The sequence below is a fragment of the Serinus canaria genome, chromosome 3, assembly GCF_022539315.1.
Source record: "Serinus canaria isolate serCan28SL12 chromosome 3, serCan2020, whole genome shotgun sequence".
Taxonomy (NCBI): Eukaryota; Metazoa; Chordata; class Aves; order Passeriformes; family Fringillidae; genus Serinus; species Serinus canaria.
The window spans coordinates 26,629,041-26,650,680 of NC_066316.1; the positions used below are offsets into that span (position 1 = coordinate 26,629,041).

General features: G+C 36.8%; 1 protein-coding gene across 2 annotated transcripts in view; it reads right to left on the bottom strand.

The window, feature by feature from the left end:
• Positions 1 to 2,263: 2,263 nt before the first annotated feature.
• Positions 2,264 to 21,640, bottom strand: part of SRBD1 (S1 RNA binding domain 1) — a 124,395-nt gene continuing 105,018 nt past the window's right edge. For both annotated transcript variants that reach the window (XM_050972941.1, XM_009091259.4), the window contains exons 19-23: positions 20,807 to 20,913; positions 18,072 to 18,248; positions 16,119 to 16,271; positions 5,542 to 5,726; positions 2,264 to 3,244 (exon numbers count right to left, since the gene is read on the bottom strand). In XM_050972941.1, coding sequence (XP_050828898.1) covers positions 2,955 to 3,244; positions 5,542 to 5,726; positions 16,119 to 16,271; positions 18,072 to 18,248; positions 20,807 to 20,913 — 912 coding nt within the window. In that variant the 3' untranslated portion in view covers positions 2,264 to 2,954. The remainder of the gene's footprint in view (positions 3,245 to 5,541; positions 5,727 to 16,118; positions 16,272 to 18,071; positions 18,249 to 20,806; positions 20,914 to 21,640) is intronic.

The following is a 21,640-nucleotide window of genomic DNA, read 5'->3' on the forward strand; positions in this document are numbered from 1 at the left end:
TTTTGCATTACTACAGCCAGGCATACAAGAGCCATCTTGCTTAGTAGAAGATTTTTTCTCCTTTGTGTAATATCTGAAGCACAGGAAATCTTTAGAAGCTCTTCTTATGTGCCTGCGTATCAGGGGAAGGTGATTGCAAAATACCAGACTATTTGAGTGAGGGTGGGACTAAAAAGGCAGACTGTCATCCAAGATCAATGAGCTGAATTTTCTCTCTGGGGAGAGGTGGAACTACACTACAAGATGTGTAGATGCCTTGGAATCTACAGCTTAAGGCAAAAGCAGAAATTTTAGTGAGACTTAAAGACTTATATTTAATTCTTCTGAGAAACTGTACTTTGAAGCAATTAACTAAGACCAGGAGGAAGCAGGGGTTTGTTTGTTTGTTCAAAATTTTGAAGGCATTACCAGTAAGCAGTACTGAATTTGTTCCAAAGATTGGACAGCAATTCAAATGAGAAAAAGCATCCATCCAGGAAAAAAAAAAATCATGCCTTTGTTCAGAAACTAAAGGGGGAGATGAATTACAGAAAACAGTTTTGATGTTTTAATGCCAAAAATCTGAACACCACAAGAATTCAAGATGAAAACTGGGAATTATACTAAGAAGAAATAATTTTTGAGTCTCCAAAGATCTGACAAAACCTGAGAAGTTCATGTGACTGAATATTCATCCTTGTTAGACTCTCACTGGGCTGTTTTAACTGCTGTGTTCTGGCAAAGAAAAAAAGAAATTGCAATGGAAAAATAATTTTGTGGGGAGTAGTTAAGGCACTGCACTAGTTGACAAATAATGGGATTACATTTGCAGAACTGCAGACATGTAAGACACATGACATGAAGTCATAAACTTCCCATTTTGGTGTGGCTAAAAAAATTTGAAGAGATAGACATGATGTTCTCCTCCAGTCCCTGTGATGACACAGGATAAGCTGCTGAGTTATTCTATGGAGAAAGCAAACTGTTTATGAGTATGTACAATGAATTGTGGGTTGTTCCTCTGAGTAGGGAAAATGCTTCCTGTGAATTAACAGGAGAGAAACAGCCTCAAGATGTCTTGCATTTAGAGAATTTCATGATATCCAAGAGACATACACAAAAATGCAGAAGATGCTATGGTATTCACAATATTACCAATTAAGAAAATGAATTTCAGTAACAAACAAAATACCACAGAAAGAGAAAATATTCTTTATATTATTCACTAAATTGAGCTTCAGGAAATCAAGTTTATCTTCTCCTTAGAGAAGGCCAAGTAAATCCAGTTAATTTGCTAAGTGTTTAGATACTGCAGAGATCATATATAAAAGTTTAACACAACTTAAATCATTCTATTGATGGACATACTGCTGTAAATGAATATATCACCTGCAGAAAAAAAAAAAAATCAACTTGTTTTCCATCTCTGTTTTCCAAGACAGTAACATGATATTACAGTTTCTAATTTCATAACAACAACATCTACCTTGCAGAAGTATTACAGGAAAATTTCAAAAGGCCTGCAAAACATGATTCCAAGCTGTGCTGACTTTAACATAATACAAAATGGTTGTCTTTTCTTCACTGGACAAATCCATTGAGGCTAGTAAGATCTGTCTTCCTTTTTTTATCTGCTAAATTATTCTTTACTCTCCAAAATACACTGTCTACAGCTGGCTCATCATTTTGATAACTAAAGCACAGAGCTGGGAGTTCAAACCATACTAAACTTTACCTAACTCATGCACAGACCCTGTGCCAGCAGCTACTTGGACATTTGTAGTCGGAAACCTTATCACTGAAGATCTCTGACACTTGCCATAGTGTATTTGGGCTCATCTGTTGCAGACCAGAGCTTCTGCCAACTTACAGGCAAACTGGATGACTGCAAAGGAATAAATGCCCTACACACCCAAACTCCCTGTAACATACACCTGTAAACTCCCTGTCATATATACATATATATATATATATATATATATATATATATATATATATATATACACATATATATACACACACACACACACACACATATATATATATATCTATATATATCTGCTGTTGCTAGAAACTAATCTTCCAGCATACCTGTCCTTTGCAAACAAGAGTTAAGTCCTTTGAAACACCACCAAAATATCACAAAACCAAGAAGTCTCTAGTTAGAAGAAACAAACCTCCTGTGCTAGGCACTCCCAGCAAGAAACAGTGAGCATTCAAAGTGCTAGTGATTAAACATGTGTTGGAACGAAAGACAACTAGGACTGTTAACTACTTGTAGAACCAGTACACCAAGAAAAGATGGACAAAAATGTTTTTATTTTGCAGAAGTATAGAACAACACAAATGTCTTTTGAACCTTTGAGCAAAGTTCCTTAAACTGCAAGGTACATCCAACTGTGTTAATCCATGATAACTGAACAAGCAAAAATAATACAGTAAACAGACATCAAATAAATTAAATATAACTATTTCTAAACCATCAATAGTTTTTGTGGATGCTTTTTCCTCAGTCCACTTTTGATGGAACATCATTACCACTTCAAAAGATCTGCCACAAGGAGCCCTCCTTTAGACTGTCAACCAGAAAACAGGCAAAGTGAAGTGCTGTTTTTTGGGCGGAGAGGTATAGATGTGTCTGCTTGTGCAGTACTAACTGAAGATTAAGACAGCAAATCTTGCACAGACAAGAGATAAGAGATCTGTCTGACAGCCCACTGGAGCTTCATTTGCTCTGCAGACAAAATAACAAGGTTGCTTGGAGGTAATCCAAAAAACTGTTCCAACAATTATTAACAGAAAGGATACAAGAAATGTGGTAAAACTGTTAAACTAAAATTAAAAAAAAAAAAAAAGCAAGTCGCTGAAGGTTTAAAAATGTGTTCATTTTCAACATTCATTAAATGCCTGACTCTCCATAACCTTGCTGACATTACTTGTCCTTTAAAGTCAAGGCTCAGTTACTGAAACCCCTCTCACAAAACACGAATAAGATCCAATGTTATCCTCAGGCGAGGAATATCAACATTAAGCACTTTAACTTCCACTCTTTCTCCAGGACCTAGGCCCAGGCTTCTTCTCTTCTTCACTTTAGAGAGTTTTGCTTCTGTTATGTTTCGCACTGGAATCAAACCTGCTTTTCCCACACCAATATCAACAAAAACTCCAAACGGTGTTGCATTTTCAACTTTTCCAGTCAAAACAGCACCAACGCTTAAGTCTTCAAAGCAGACTATGCTTCTCTTGAAATCAGGTTTATCAAAATCTGTTACAGGAAACAAGAAACACAAATAAGACTCTGGAGAAAAAGGGTTTCAAAGAGTTGTTTCCAGATGATTGCTTCTAATTAATAAGTCATCCCAAGGTAGATCTTAGGTCCCAAATACTGCTTTCTGTACATTTTAAAATAAAGACCTATCTGTGATAACTTGTTTTTTATATTTTGTGAATCACTTGAAAAGACTAAGATTATTGAGTTAGTATACTGAATTTTGTGTAATGAAACTATCATAAGAGGATCATAAGCATGTTGTATAGTAGGCAGTGACTGAAAGATTCTTCAGATTTTCTCAGACCTAGCAAAAAAACATTTGAGGTGACTCGAGCTACATCAATTATACATGAAATTCTATTCCTATGGAAATTTCTACACATTCACAGGAAGATGAATACTCAGTTTCATCACATACTACAAGAAAAGTCAGCAAGACATTGTTCTTAGGCTTGTTGCTCATCTGAACCATCACATCAACTTCATCACAGTACAGCTTTGCACCACAACTTGAAAATCACCCAGGCATGATCATAAGCAGAGATTATACCAGGATATTAATGTTCACATTCTGTATTTAAGGGCACAGATAGATTTTTTCAAACTCTTATTTCCCTACCATTTTCTGCTTCTGCAGGAAACCCTTCTGAGTCATCTCAACAACTTCTCTTTCAATCTTTTCCTATCATTGTTTGACCTTTCCGAGATAAAATAAGGACTGAGATTTTCCACAAGGAACATCACCAAACCAGAACTGCAATAATTTTTCTCTGCTTGCTTTTGAGAAATAAAATTCAGCCTGAATTTTTTATAGTTTATAGCTAAAATGCACTGGAATTTAATCTGTCTCTAGATCTGCATTGGCTTTGCATGGCAATGTTTTGGTAGGGGTGTGTGTGGGCTACTGTGAGTGGTGGCTTCTCCAGCTTTTCCTATGTCCAATAGATCCACTCCTGTCCAAGGTCAAGCCCATTAACAATGGTAGTAAGTGCCTCTGGGATAAAATATTTTTAAAATAAAAAAAACTCCCTGTGCAACAGCAATTGCAGCCCAGGAGGGAGAAGTGAGCATACGTGACAGAAACAACTCTGCAGACAACAAGGGAAGGAGGAGGAGGAGCTCCAGATGCCAGAACTGAGATTCCCCTGCACTCATGGAGGGCTTTTTACCAGAACAGATGGATGCCTGAAAGAGGGCTGTGATCCTGTGGCAAGCCCACACTAGAGCAGGTTTTCTGGCAGAACTTGTGACCTCATTAGGGAACAATGAAAGTCGGTTTCTAAAGGACTTCACTCCGTGGAAGGGACCTATGCTGGAGCAGTTAATGAAGAACTGTAAGGGGCCCATGGGAAGAACTCATGATGGAGAAATCCATACAGCTACAAAAGTCTGCTAGGCTGGCTGCCTTCTCCAACCACAGTCTGTCTAAAGTAATGTCCTAGATCAGAAAAACATGAATATTTCCATTGAAGATTCTCTCTCTTGCTTTTATGTCTTCCTATGTTAATAGTCTATCCTACTGTAATTTAGATGTGAGATCACCAGAACAAATTGAGACATAGAAAATACACATTTTCAAGATCACTAGTGTGGAATATTTAAAAAATAAGCATGGAATCCACCAGTGAACTAAAAAAGAGGGACAGAAATGTTAGTTTGGCTGTTTTTTAAGTATAGGTTTATTATTTGTTATTACAAGCCTTCATCTTTGCTGTCTACCTTTATCTCCTGCTGTCATAAGAGAATCCAGCTGTGATTTCCATTACACAGCAGCATCCTCAGATGTTTAACTTCATCTTTCTTTTCCTCTACTTCAAACTGTTCAGTACCACTGCAGGTTTTAACCAGGGTAGGTCATGAGCCACGTGCTTCAGTGACACTGGTCTCCCAGAAACCAGGGCAATAAAAGTGCAGAACTACACACTACTGCTCCACAGAACCTTATTGCTACTGTTTTACCTTGGTCTCAGCATTTCCCTCTGTGATGGAGGGCCAACACAGATTCAGTCAGTAGAGAGTCAACATATTGAAATTTTTTCATTTGTTAACAGCCATACAACTCCCCTTCCTATGGTTGAAAATGCCATGATTTAAGACAGGATTCACACTCACCTACAAATCTGAAAAGAAACATCTGACTATGATATATTCTTTACCTTGACTGAGAAACGAAATGGAGTTACATGTCTGTGAAAATCTACTATTGATTTTAGAAGAGGAAAATGTGCTGTTTTGAAAGTGATATGTAGAACAACCAAACTGAGATTACAACCCTCCAAACCGAGGTTTACCTGTTCGGATGTCGTAGCCTTCAGGCTGAGTGAGACCATCAATGATCAGCTGCAGTGTGTGCACAGTGGTATTGAGCCTTTTGGCTGTGCCTTCCAGTCCTTCCTTTTGAATTACTACATTTACTTTTTGCTGCATATCTGATTTTCCTATGTCACTTGCATTTCCTCCAATGAGAGATAAAAACCTAGGAAGTTCAAACAAAGACAGAAAGATTTGTAACATCCTTTAGTGGGAACTGAACCTTTGCTCTATTATTTTTTCATTGATGCATGAACAAAACTTCTGATAACTAAATGAACAGTTTCTCAAGTGCATGTCCTCTCAACTCATCACTGACCTGACACATAAGTGAAAACTTAGCATCTATCTGTATATGTGTATCTTCTGGAACAGACTGCAAAACTAGGAGCAAAATAATATAATGCAATTAAAATATCTTCTCAGACCAATTATTTAATCTCACAATAAAACTGAATTTCCTTATCACCAAAAGATATCTTTTACCATAGAAGTTCCCTAGAAATCAATGAGAGTTCTATAACAATGTTATTGTAATTGTCACTCGTGTTCAAATTAGAATGAATGGCAATTTAGTAAAGCAACAATGAATACTCAAAATATTTAAGAATCATTAACCCAATTTAAGAAAAACTTTGCATGAAACACTTCTCTTGTCTGTGAACTTCATGATTAAGAACAATTATTTTTTCCTGACATGTGATCTCTGCCATGACCTGCATCTCATCATGAATGAGTCTAATCTACTCTATTTTATCATGCCCCTTATCGTGGGCAGGAAGTACAATATTTTTTTGCATGTTCTCCACCACAGGAAGCTGGTAGAATTATTATTCCTGTCCTCCAGAGTCTGATGAAACATTCCTTCCAAATTCCTAAAAGAGATTCCTTTTTGCTCTCCTTATCCTGCTTCACAACAATTGTAAACCACAAGTCTCCAAGAAGAGCTGACCAGCAGGTTCATGCCCTGAACTTGTTGGAAGATGTTCCAGCTCTATAAGAAAGCAAAAGCTCTGGGTATTCAACCTCCTTTCCTCTGCCAAAATACATACAGGGGATGCATATTTATCAAAAATCTGAGGTCAGGAGACAGTATTTTTTGTTTTGTTGTTTCCTCTTTTTAGCCCAAGGAACCAACTGAGATTATTTCAGGTGGTGAGCAATAGGAAGTTATATGGATTGAAACACAAAACTGAATTTATTTTTGACAAAATATAAATGGAAGAGACATAATTAAAGGAATATCTGACTTTCAGTAAATCACAAAATTCATTTTTTAGCACAAGGGCAAAGCTTCACTTAAAAATGTCCATTAATTTTGCTAAAGGAGGACATCTGTTACAGCTTCCACTTTAATGAATTCAAGTACAAGCATAGCGACTTAAGTGTACTGGTAGCTCAAACACAGAGATTTGGACTTGGTAGTGATAAATATAATTTTCACTAATTATTTTAGTGCATACACATCTTTCATGTGGCAATGCATGATGAAAATTAATAATGACACTGTGGATGGTGCAGTTATCCATATTTACAGAATTTTGCTTTGACTGCATATCGACTTTTGACATCACTTTTTAAAGTAGTTTAAGGTGGTTTGGAAGCAAAGCATACAGCAAAACAGATGCAAAATGTTCTATAATATCAAGTGCAATTTTTTTTTTCTGTAAACTAATGAACCTCACCACTACTATTCAAATATTTTGTCTAATAACAGATATGAAAAAAAACCAGATGTTCTGTGAAACGAAACCACCCTCCTTTGCAAAGGAGCCCCAAAAGTGGTTGCAATGATAATGCTGAAAATGAGCCCAGGCCCAGGTGAAGTGTTCCTCCCCAGGCTGCTGGGGGCTGCTGGTGCTAACACCAGACAATGCCCCACCAGAGCACTAGCGACAGGCAGCAGCTGTCCCAGCTTTGACTGACGTGCCAGATGTAACATGACAAACCCGACCAGCCTCATGACTCAACCTTCTAAATAATGTATGCTTTACCACCCACCCCTATAAACAAGTTTGCTGACATTCACGTCCTTGGCTTTATTTCACTTCCAATGGAAACTCAGCTTGAGTATGTCCAAGTAACATTTTCTCACCATTAGGAATTCGCAGAAGCGCATTGACTTCGTAAATTGATCACGGGGTGGGTTTCACCACTGAGAAATGCAACCACACAAAACAGCCACCAGTGTGCATTAAAAAAAGCCTTGTTATATACAAAGATGTCACATGTGTGGATGATGCAATCAGAATGAACGGTGTTATATGCACATGGCTGGAAAGAAAACCAAATAAGACACAATCCAAGTGCCTGAGCCCTCAAGCACAATTCACTAAAGGTGTTTTGTCCTCTGCTCCTTCCTCAGCTCCCTCTGGACATCCCAAAGCATTTATCTGAAATGAAAAAGGATTCCTCATCTAGGCAAGGGTGGTAGGTTTGGGTCCTATGTTATCAATTACAATTGCATAAATAACTTATTATTATGGTTACTGCTCAGAGGAGAATTTTGGCTCCACCTGAAGATGATACTTATACACGTGCCCAAGTCTAAGTACATGAGAAGTCCCACCAATTTCTACAGAATTTTAATGTTATAAAAATCAGGCATTTTGTTAAGAATATTTCAGAATTATGGGTTGTATATCACAGGCAAAACAGAGCACTGTATTTGTTCTCTGCATGTGCAGAGAACAAATACTCTTTATAAGAAACAGCATTATTTGTATTTTGGAAATTCTCACCATTTCAGAACAGGTTTTGGTGAAACCCATGTATTAAAGTATTTCCAAACTGAAGTAACTTCTTAGTGATTGCAGATACAGTTCATTTTAAAAATACTGTTGAATCTGATTACATATTTAATGTATCATTTTTACTCAAATGAACACAGCCTGAGGGCACTTGGATTAAAAAAAAAAAATCAATAAAAAAAAGCACAACTCTCTGACTGAACAGTGGTGCATTATATTGATAATATATATTTTAAAATGACATTGCTAAGAAAAAAGTTAATTTTCTCCTTATTAAAAAAGCAACCCAACAACTTCCTCCAAGACATATTTCAAAGTCAGGAAAAAAAAAAGACAGATGTAGCTGGTAGCAACACTCAGACACAGCTATGGGGGGAAAAAGAGGTTCCCCTTAATTTAAATATTTTGATCTTAATGTTAAACGATCTCACTACAATCCTTGAAATATCTCACTCATGCAATTTGTAAACAACAGCTCCAGCTGCACAACATAAGAACATGAATGATCTGTGCAAAAATGAAAGTCCTTAAAGTATTTGCCTGGCTACATATGTGAAATAAATAATACATTGCAGTAGCTCAAGTGCTATGTTTATCTACTAGGAAGACAAATGCTAAAGACAAGTTAACAGAAATGGGGAAGATGAGACTTTTTTTCTGAAGTGAGGTCATTCTTCAAAGATATATTATCCTTGCTTCTTCAAATGCTGAATATGTGAATGAATGGTGAACTTCCTGCTCAAGGTATGTCAACTCAGATAAAAAGTTGCAAGAGTCTTAGGAAGAACAAGGTGAAGTTTAAACAGTTTAGAATTTTGAGTTCTATGGTTTTGAGATTTAGAGAATACTCAGAAATCTTTGCAATCACCTTCATTTTATAAGCAATCTTTGCAGTCTTACAGGACCTGCAGAGAATGGTCATGGATAAATGACTGATGTTTTTATTTAATACATAATTTCATCCATCTTATCCAGATAAAGAAAGAAAGTAGCATAAATGTAACAAATAAGCACATCATGTTCACTTAACATACACATCTGCACAAAATTATAGCACAACCTTTGCAATGCTTAAAAGATAATGTAAATTTCACTGGAATGCAAAAAATAGTCAGAAAAGAGTAAAAATTTTACCAAGGGAAGCCTAAACTAAATTTTTAAGAAGTTACTCTAACCATCCCTTGAAAAGCTTCTTATAAGTGCAGGAGTTCTAAAGCTTTGCAAGGGCTTTAGTCACAGTCATTTCTGTTTTATGTAATCATTTCCAGCAACATGACTTAAGAGCTGGGAGTACTGGATTCATTACATTAAAGCAACATGATATGCCATTACATCTTGTCACAGTACACACATGAATTAATGGCAAAGCAGCATAATCACTCTGAAAACAAAACAACTCTGCATTAGCATGCACTTTGTTAGGTAAAATGTACATTTATGACAGTAACAAACTTAAATTATGCAGACATTTATGTTTTAGTAATGTTTTGAAGTGCAAAAGCAGTATTTGTCTAAAGCAGATGTTGACTGTTCTTGTTCTCACCAGCGATACAGATCCTCAATTTTTGATTACTGATGAAGACTATGCACCAAACAGTATTAGTGCATTACTTTCTGTAATTCATTGCTGAACACAGAGAGCTAAAGATTTAAATATATCTACAACTGCTTATGTGGTTCAGCCAGACAAAGCTGTCTAACCAGTATGTTTTTCTTAAAATGCATAAATTATTAATAATGTAGATTATTTGATTCATGCAGAAAGCACTCAGTCTATGACATTTTCAACTTACAAATTTTAAGAAACAATGAGTTTCTAAATGGGAAAAGAAATTCAGACACAGTTCCACTGCAGCATAGCCCCTTTACCCCCATACCATTAGTCACGCTGCTGTTGGCTGCTCTCATGACTACTGATGTATCATGTAACTGGAGTGCAACCCGAGATACAAAATAGTGAAACATGATTAGTTATCCACAAAGAACTAGTATACTACACTTAAAGGAGAAAATTCCATTAAAAAGGTCTAGTGAGGGCTTTGCCCAATATTTTTTTCTAAATGCAACTAGTGGGAAGTTATGTAAGTCCCAAAAATTTCAACAAATTAAAAAATACCGTTTGATTTATGGGTCTAGTATTTACAGCGTAAATGGAGCATATTTCTCCATTATTTCCAAGTTATTCTAATCATCCTTGTTAACTGTATTTTACAACACATTAAAGTTTTAAAACGTCTTTATTGGATGGCAACTGGCTGTGAAAGCTTTTTCTGGTCTTTTGTTTACTGACAAGATACCTTACAAAAATATGGCCTCTAAAAATCCACCTAAGTTAGTAGTAAAACCTGTGAATGAATTGGTCTTTTAAAGTGATTAATATGAACAGTTATTTATAACACTTAATGGCCACAATTCTGCAAGTGTTCTCCGTAATTAGGGCTGTACATTGGCTATTGGAAATAGTCATAAAGTTTCATTAATTGAGTTTAACTCTTTAAAGTTTCTTTTAAAAAGCCCCCAAATGCAAGACTTTTTAAAGTATTAGTCTACTCATTAAATAATGTGAACACCCACACGTGTGTGTACATTCAAAAGAACGATCTCATTCAAGTGGACAAAAGATATTTCTGATGTTTTTGTAAGGAAAGGCCTCCTACCACAGTAACAACTCCTATCCTCTGTAAAAATATTCACATGTATACTGCATTATTAAATAAAACACTATAACTAGTTTTCATTGCTCAAATACCATACTAAGTAATAATTCCCTCCCTGATTTCTACTCCCCTTTAGCATTGCCCCAGTTGTTCCAGGACAACTAGGGGGTCTGGAAAGAGGCAAGCCAGCCTACCAGCGAGCTAGAAATGCTATCAAAGGACAAGATTCCAGTTGCATAAAGGGCAGAAGAGGAAAATCTCTTTCTTTTAGTGGCCTCAACAACAGTTTTTCTTCTGCATTTTCTTATGTGCCAGTACTTGCCTTCAAAGTCAGCAAATGCTGCGTACCAGCACAGCAAATGAGATACTATGGGTCAGACGTTGCATCCACCCATGTGGAGTTCAGGAAACAGTAGGGATATTTGAAATATGACTGATTGGCCTATAATGGAATACAAACTGTTATCAACACAAACATCTTGCTGAAATGAGCACCAAATGGAAGTGGTTTGTTTCAGTGAAGAAAAAACCCATGAATGAGTGCTTGCTGAATTCCCTTGGGACTTTGAATTCTTGCTGAATATATCAAGCACCATTATCAATACACAAAGAATGGCAAGACAGGAATCTTCACTCCAAGTGACTCTGCCCAGTATGTCAAAAACTTCTCTTAAGGCACAACCAATCACAGTAAGCAGGACTGGCCTCTAGCAGGCAAGGTCCTAAACCTAGGGAATTAGCCAAGGAAGATCCTTATCTCTCTAATTCCAAGCCACAGCTTTAGATCTTTTACATTGGCAAAAATTTGTAATTCTAGGTCAGGCTAAAATACAACCTGTCTGCCAGATGCTGCAATCTGTGAGCAACAAATAGACATTCTGAGTGTCGGCCTTTTGCAAAAAGCCTTTTAATGAGATTTAAATAAAAAAAGTCAGCAAATGTTAAAATTCAGTCACATGAAACCAACTGCACCCAGCAGACTGATAGAACAAAGAAAAAACACTGCATTTTCTTTCCAACATTTTGGTTTATAAGCATAACCTGGTTGTAACTTCTGGGGACTTCCTAAATGTTTCCTTGGTTTTCCTACCAATTCTTTAACAACACATACCAAGAAATTGGATATGCTCTACATATTGTATTAATTGTATGTAGAAGATTCTGCCACTATAAACTGGTTTTCACATACAGACTTTTTAAAAACTTAAAACATGGTTCTGCTTTGCAGGAAAATAGGCTGTCTATAAAGTTCTGAGGTTTTTATTTAGTTTTTTGGAAATTCCGATTCATAATATTTAGAGGTATTTGTAAGCTTGATCACTGCACACGACAAAGCCAATATTTGACAGTGTGGAAACCATGAACAAAAATGCTTTGGTCTTCTGCAAAATGTGTTAAATCACTAGTAGGATATTTTCCAATTATTTTACAGAAATTGTACAGATTTTAAGTTAAGACGCTTAAATGTCATAAATCAATCATACCAGCACCATTTGTGCCACTGTAGTAAAGATTACATCAGTGTTTCCATTATAAAAACCCTATTTTTCTAAATCAGCCCTAAAAATTGGCTCCAGCCTGAAGTTTGGCAACCAAAGTCACCACTTGGGAGTAATTCTTTTAACCATATTTTTCTTTAATGGATTGGCTTTTCAAGCTACAAAATAGTCCTGAAAAAGAAAATTAGTGGTTTCAAATTTTGGTAAATTTCTATCCCTCAAAAACATTGTTTTAAAACCTGATAATTTTGCATGTCATAAATCTGCAATGTAGACTGCAGCCTTTGGGTAGTTTGGCTATAAGCGGTGGATAAAAATCACCATCTTATTTAATTTAAAAATAAATGCAATTTTCCATGAAAACTTTTAATCCAATAAAACTTTCAGAAACTACTTTCTATAGCAAGATGTGGTAGGCATTGCATGAGGAAGCCTTTAGGATTAACTTACATAGCAGCTATTCAATACATTTTAATTTTTACAGTAAGAGGTATGTAATACTAGATTTTTGATCAAATCTGTTCATATTCAAGACAACTCTGCCCTTTAGCAGCACAGATCCACCTGTGAACTTGACACACTCCCTGACAGTTCAGTGTAAGCACAGAAAAAGAATAAATACTCTGAGAGCACTAGAGCCACAGAACTCTTTAGGATGTATTATTTTAAAAACTTTATTATTAAATACTGATTCTAACCTACATCTAACAGTTTCAATTCTTCCAATGCATTTTATTTTAAGTTATAAGAATTATCAATTAGGTTTTAAACTAGTTTAATTCTAGCATTCTAGAAAGACTTTCAGATATTGGCCAATTTCCATAAGATACCTCCAACCAACACCACGAACATGATCTTCAGGCTCTCAAAAGCTTTCTCATGAACGTAGGCTCAGCAAAAGGGAATTACAAGCCCAGTCCCATCCACTGCTTGTCAGCAAAACTCACAACTCCCCTGATAAGCTTTGGACTGAATCCTCCAGGCAGTCTGAATGCCTAGCAAATTTCTTCCTAATTCATACTCAGGGAGTAAAAAAGGTTTGGAAAGCTGTTTTCCTAAGTTCTGAGAAACTTAGCAGCCCATATGCTTTTTTTGAAAAGTTATTTTAAATATTTAATCATTGCTAAATTATAGCATTAGTTGCTTGAGGGGAGGATGTCTGGTTTACATTTAGCCCTTATGTCACCAGTGTCAATTTTTATTACTACACATCTTGGCTTTTTTCAGTTTGCTGCAGAGCTGTATTTTCTTTTCTCAAAACAGCTATTTGCCATGAAAAACCATTAAAGATATTTGCCCCTTTCACCACACCATTTTGTGATATCAAGTTGCTGCACAGTCATACAAGCTATACCATGGAAGTTATCACCTTCATATTTAATACACTTTCAAGGAAACAAGAGAAAAATACAAATACTGTTGTCCATAAAGTACATCCACAGAAAGCACTTGGAGACTTTTTTTACCCCATCATACTATATGTAGAGGTACTAAAATGTAAAAAGACAACAGAGAAAGCCAAAAGGATGAAAAGACTGATAGAATTAGTACAGAGAGAGATGCTATGCTTATTAGTTTTGGTGTTTCATTAGCAGATATTGTAATTGTTGTTTCATATTTGCTTTGTAATCAACTTATATTCTTTTGCATAGAAAAAAACAAAACAAAACCATAAAAAAACCCACAACAAAGTTCTGTATGGTACAATATCTATGACATGCATTTGGATGTCATAGATGGGTGTCAACCTAAATACTTCATCTGAAAATTCTGTCTAGGATGACAAAGTGTTTGGTGAGAAACAGAATAGAAAATGGCACTGCTGGAAATCTGCTGTACAATACTTGCATTATCCAAAGAGAGATGATGAGATAGATTAATACTGGTCTTCAGCAGTAACACTCCTGCACAGGTTGAGAAGCAATAGAAATCTGAATCTTTGCACATTTTTAAAACTCAGCAAGGCACCTTCTAAGCAGTGCTGGCTGTGCAATAGGTGCCAGCCCCCTTGCTGAAACATGCACAAGCCGAGGACTCAAACCACTGTCTTGGCTGAGATGTAAAAATCGTGCTCATTAATTTTTTTATTCTGTTATTTGTTAAATAGTGCTAGTGATGGGTTCCCAGTCAAATTTCAAACCACAATTATATGATCTGTGATACCTACCAGCATGATACAATTTCAGCTGTACGTGAATATCTGTTCTACCCTATGTAGCAATAATCCCACTCACCACTTCATATATAAAAGCCATCTGTGCTGCTTTGGAAACAAAGTCACAATTCTTTATTTTCTGACCAACCCTTGTGAAAATATTGTATGTAGGGAAATTACTGTAGTATTCCACCATTAACTGCATATACTTCTCTGCTCTCTAAAGCAATCTGTCCACATCAGGCTTTAAGCAAGGCTGGTAGGTAGCATTGTGACCACTTTAATAAAGGCACTATTAGTGTACCAGGGCTGGAAAGATAAAAACTAAAATCCAAGTACTTGAAATTTAAATTGAATGAAATTCAATATTGAAAATCAAAATTTTTTTTCTGAATAACCAATTCATTTTTGTTTTTCACATTGACTGAGTTACATTGAAACATTTTCAGGTAGGGTGACCAAGCTGTACACCCTAAAAACCACCTACCAAACAAGAGATCTTTAAGATGAGGGCCTTGACTGTTGTTTCTACACAGGGCAGGGACTTTGCAACAAATGTTGATGCGTAAGGAAAAAAGGGAAATGGTCATGGGAAAGGAGAAACCAAAGTTATTTACACACTGCACAACTGCAATAGACTCTACCAGGAAATTGAACAGTGGGTCCTAGAATCAGGCACAAAGAAGAATCAACTGTGGCAAGAAGAGGATGGAAACAAAAGTTCATTGCATGCCTAGCAGATGGAAAACATGGAGACCTATGGATAGGAAGAGAGAACAGAGTACACACTAAAGGGAAGGTGTCCTAAAAATGCAATGTCCTGTATGACTTTTTAGGTAAAATCAAGCTTTGTGAAGTCAGAAATTCTGCATCTCTTCTTGAGGTTTAAAGATGGTTTTGTTTATAAAACAAGAAGCACAAGTTTGTTTGTCCAGGCATAATATTCCCAACAGAGAACATAAGAACCTTAAAGCAACTGGCTAGTAGTGAAATTAGCTTCAGTTCTTTTTAAGAAAAGAACCTGTTCAGTAAAATTCGGTTGAAAAATAAATATGTTCCCATTTATGGTAGGAGATGTTTTCTGAAAAAGCATAGTCCAATTTCAACCAGGGCTTTTCACAGAAAAGATTACAGCTTACAGCAGTATTCCAGAGGCACACATGGATTCCTAATTACTTTTTTCTGACATACACAAAAACCATTCTCCTCTTTTAGCCACTTAGGGGCTAAATAATCATACTATTAGTGTATTTGGGAACTTGTATATACATCTTCATTAGATCTTGCAATATCAACATTTAATTTTAAACGCCCATAGTAATGAAACATGCTCACATATATCTGAAGCATACCTTCTTCTTGAAGACAGGGGTGAAAGCTTCAAAGCAATATAAATACCCCTGTCTCAAAAGACTGAGCAGGCTGTTGTCAGAAAAATCAGTACTTTCATTTAAAAATTGATGGTGTCAATGGTTCAAAAGCTTTCCCAGCACTTACCTCATTGCAATGTTGTAAGACTCTGGATGAATGCAAGTTTGGTCCAAAGGATTGGGCTGTTGTGAGGCACATGATGTTAGTTTACTCTTCTTTTTAGCCAGTGCACCTGCTTTAGTCAAAAGGGCACGACTTCCAAGTTCATTTTTCTTATTGCTGCCAGAAATCAAAAATGGATATGTCATTTTCAATGAAGATGATCCTGGTCCAGTGTCCACACACAAAACCAACATATTTTTTTCTCTGAAGTCCTCAAACGAAAAAATGTATCAGGACACATTAAAGGCATCAAAATTACTCCTACTGCAAATGCTCCTTTCATGTCTCTTTGGGTTTTTTTTTTCCTAAATCACAAGTGATTCCTGCTTTTGGAGGACAAGAGAGAATGCACTGGAGGACAAAAGAGAATGCATTGAAGGACCTGAAACTAGCAGTAGCATTTTGGGCTCCACTCATCAACTGCTGGCAGAAATGCAAACATACTTTCCTCTTTCCATTTCAATTTTTAAAATAACCACTGTCTGTTAAATTTCACATAAAAAGCACAAAAATTATCTCACACAGTGACTAGAAAGGATAAAAATGAAACCTCCAAGTTCATTTCAAAAGCCTCTGGTTATGTCAGCTGGACCCAGAAGAAGTGCTGTGGAGACAGTGGTGTTAGAGCTTTACTTTGGCCTTAAAACCCATTTCTCAGGTTGTATAGTGTTCCCAAGTTTTACAGAATGTGACTAACTTCAGAATTGTGTTCCAGAAAGGTTAAAAAACCCCCAAAACAATGTTCACATTTCACCAGTGAACATTTGGGAGCTGGTGGGAAGCCTTCAACTTTTTTTTATTGGTTGTATTGCAGCATAACCTAGAGAAACTAGAACAGATCTGTACAAGGTAAGACCTATCAATCATAGAGAGCTTTGGAAGCAATTTCTTTGGTCTTCTGGTGCTTCCAGCGAACACCATTTGGCCTGCAGCCTATGCCTCCCTGCCAGATGGGCAACCAAGCTGTACACCTTCCACCTGGGCAGAAAGCCAGTCCCCATGTGCCCACGTCCTGCCTGGAAGTTACGCGTGTGCTGTTCGGCCAGCAGCAGCTGGGAATACAGCCTTGCTTCTGAGCACTGCCCTGGCTAAAACACAGCGTGTGCTTCCCAGGAAAATATTTTTTTTGAGAAGAACCAATGGCAAAAATGTGGAGATGGAGCTACTGCCATGCCCTTTCTTAGTTCTTTATTTTGGAAAGAGAAATGAGAAAAGACAGGAGAAGAGACATTGTGCTAGAAAGGGCATTTCCAGTTGTAGAAAGGTCAAGAGGAGCGCTATGAATGGCTGAAACAGTAGAAGACTTGGTACAGAATCAGGGAATGAGATGACAGTGAAGAGGATGATGCACTGTTGACAAACTGGACTTAGGGAAAAGCCTCACATATTTCAGATAGAAGACAGTCACATCACACTTGCTAGGCACAGGAGTATAATACAGACAAAAGTTAATCTAGGCAGATACTCAACTTCCTCTCTCCAGGTAATGAAATTGAAACTCCAAAAATCTGCACTAGTTTACTACCATTAAGTTCTGCAGAAAAATCTTTACCATATTAAATTAGTTTATTTACAGATCTCTGTATTACACCTGAAAAACAAGACTAAAGTTTTAATATCTCAGATCACAACACTGCTGCATGACAAATTTTTTTACCAATTCAGTGGCAAAATTTTTACTTAAACTAATATATTTATCAAAACCCTGACTTAGAGGACTAGGCTAAAAAGCCATGACTATTCAGGGGAAAAAACTAGCTTCAACCATGGACTTTAATAACTTAATTTCTTGTCTTTCAGAGCACAGAGCACCTAATGGTCTAGGATTCCTTGAGTCTCAAGCATGAATACAAAGTAGAAAAGGGGGAAGTCTTCTATTTTAGACAATTTATTCAGAACAGTTAATATCTCTATTACCTGCAAAAAGTCTTTATATATTCTTGATTGAATCTGATGAAACCAGCGCATTGTTGAAAGGTTTTGGGACCCAAACCTTTAACTTCTTTGAGCTGTTCTCGGTTGATAAATGGTCCGTTCTTCTCTCGCCATTCAATTATATTTTTAGCCCTGTTAGTATTCAGTCCTGCAATGTGTCTAAGAGAAAATGTACAAAATACTTTTATTACCATTGAACAGTCACTATTGCATGTGCTACCCATTACAAGGATATACATTCCTATAGAAAATCTGGTTTATAAAACTTTAAAACTGCTAATTTCTTAGACCAAAGGCATTGTCTGAGAAAGGATCCCTTCTCTTAGTTCTGTGGAAGGAATCCACTCAAGTCAAGAAAACTTTGTACAGCAATCCAGTTCTGAACATGCCTAACTAGTAAGCCAGGGACATGTAATTTATGATCTGTTGGCTATTTCCGTAATGCCAATTCAGTTTGTCATGTCTTAAGGGCCTGCCCCCAGCTGCCCTCTTCAGGAAACAGTGTGGGAGGAGGGTTCAGAACAGATAAATTGTTCCTGTAAGAACAGCCCCCTCTCAGTGCTTCCAATGGTACTGAAACACCTTGCCTTGCACATGAAGGCTACCTTTGCTACCCAGAAGGAGAGTGGCTGCTGTGGGAGCAGCTTGCCTTCCTCAAGCAGCTGAACTGATCCACAAAGCTTGTTTCTTTTCTCTGAGCTCTTCTTGAAATAAAAAGCAGCTGGGAACAGGCTGCATGACTTGTTCTGAGGGCAACTTGGACCTGGCCAAGAACTTACCTGCAACAGTGGTTAGTCAGGCTCCTTCAGGAAGCTGAGGGTTTGCAGCACATTTTCTGTATGTACATATGAGTAAAAATTTCTATGTGTGGAGTATGCTAATTGTAGAAAGAGAGAGAAGAGCTCTCGTGGGGAGTTACTCACGGCACTAGTGAAGGAAATGTCACCCACTAGGCTCTATCTATTTATCTGATGCCATTGCTTTAAGTCAGCAGCAGCAGTGACCTGTTTGTGGAATGGCATGAACTGATTCTAGAAAAACACCACCAGCAAACCCCGCAAGAGTCATAAAATCTCATGGGGGAAAAAAAGAAAAAAATCTTTCCATTATTCTCATGCTCAAGCAAAAGTTAAAATAATAGTCCAAAGTTGATGAAAGCTCAGAATGAAATTAGAGGGACACACCTTTAACCACATACAGAATGTTAATCATTAGGAATGGAATTTTCTTCAAAAATTTCTTAGAAACATTGAGAAATCCAGCTTGTTTACACTGACAAAGGAACATTACACAGTATTGACAGAATTGACAGAATTTTCCACTGATGATCTCAAGTCTTTCAAGCACAATACTCAGCAGATTAATGCAAATACTGTAGCACTGTCATCCCCTCCCTGTGTACTATGTGTCAAGAAGTGTACTTGATGCATCAGAAGCCACAAACAGAAAGCTCTGCTCTGGCTGCAGTCTAGCTAGGGTGACAATCTCATAAAGTGGATGTCTGAAGGAAACTTAAGACTGCATCTACACAGAACAGGAGACTTGAACAATTGTAAGCCAGGTTAATTAGACCACACAAAATACTTACACAATGTGGTTACCACCTGTAGCCCTGTCTGGACAGGGTTACCCCACATTCAGTTTTGTGGAGGCACAGTAGCATCTCAGGCTGATGTTTCCTGCTGAAGTGGACAATATAGCTGTTCCTTCAGACTCAGCTTATTCTATGATTCTATTCTGTTGGTTCTATGAATGAAAGCTTCATTTGTAATTTAGGTACCTTGCTTTCCACTTGCTTTCTTCCTAAAAGCTGGTCTAAATCCAAAAGCATGTAAGACAGAAGAAATCAGGCACTGGGCAGGGGCTGGACACGCAGAGAAAGAACATGGAAGTGGAAAACCAAAAAGAATAGAAAGAGAGTCTCTTACAAAATATAGAAAGATGTTTTTGAGAAAGATTCTAAGGGGCTAAAAAACTAAAATATAGTGCTATCGAGAAGGTATTTTTCCTAACTTTCACTCCTAATATAATTTTCATTACTGATTATGGACAGTAATATTAGGGAAGAAGATTATGAACAGAAAATTACGAACATTCTTTTCCTTCTCCTCCTACTATGGAGGATGACAGCAGCACTTTTACTTTTCTGAGAGTCTAAACAAAACTGAATCCTACACACTCAAGAGAGAACAAGCTTTTAGTTTCTAACTCTGAAAAATACAGTCCAGAACATTCTTCAAGTAAACACGGCATAACTACTTAATAAAAAACAAACAGTAAAAAGGGATAAATTTTTCAAGTTTCTCCTTAAATCTTTCCTTTTCTCCTTTCCTCGCCCAAGTTTTACAACCTGTTCCACTTAGAAGTACCTATAAAAATACCTTCTAAGAGACAAAGTACATTTGGAAATACCTTCCTCCATGTGAAAATACATATTACTTATGTCACATTTTTCTAAAATTGCAGTGTTGGCTCAAAATTGTTAAATATCTGTTTTTCTCTGAAGCATAGTTTTACCCTGGAGAATCACACATATCCTTAAAACCTGGCTCTTAATGATTCAGTGAAATACTGTCTTACTGTGTCATTTTTATGTAATTGGAAGTTTAACACAAGAGCCATTTGCTCCAGCTGAGCTTGAGTCAGATGGCAGACTAAACAGAGACTCTGTGATCCAGAGCCATGCAATTACTGGAATAGGAAAATGTTTCACTCACCTTAATAGTATTTCTGAGCAGATGTTAATATCAACTCCTACAAAGCTGACACACTCTTCAACCACACTGTCCAGAGTTGCTTTGAGCAAAGTCTGTGATACATCATGCTGAGAAACAAAAATAGAGATATCTGGTTACTGAAGTATCGAAGTGTACATAAACAGGAACTGCATAGAGCACTAACATCAATAAAATAGCTGCTGGAACTTAATAATATCTTATGTGAAGATACCAGTTAAAATATGAATTGGAGAACATATTTTTTAAAATGTCCCCAATATCTCTTTGAAATATCTTTGCCATGATACAAATCTCTATAATAAAGACACTTCACACATCCTGGTCTTTAATAACCATTTCCCTGCATCTTATAAAAACAAAACTTTATTAAAAACATGATTGCTCAAAAAGAGTTATGCTTCTGCTCCATCCACCATATCTTGTCTTTAATCTGACATACCTATAAAATCAGTTTATTAAAACTAAAAGTAGAGAAGAGATCACAAATGCTGTACTTTCGCACCAGTACACACAGATATTTGCAAAATAGTCCCATTTATGAGCATCACACTACAGTAGAATTATTTACTAAATGAAAAAGCCACGCACTGTATGAAGGTGGGCAATACATAAGGTACTTATCAACCCCATGGCAACAAAATGTTTCAAATTTTGAACAGATATTTCTGGGAAGATTGGCAGGTCCTTAACCAAAGCACCACTAATGGAAATGTTCACAGTGTTTCCCCCTTTTCCCCCTAAAACAAAAATCAGTCACACTTGTCAAAGTTAAAAGTTCTCAAGCTCTAAGATTTCTTTTCCTCCCAAATGCAG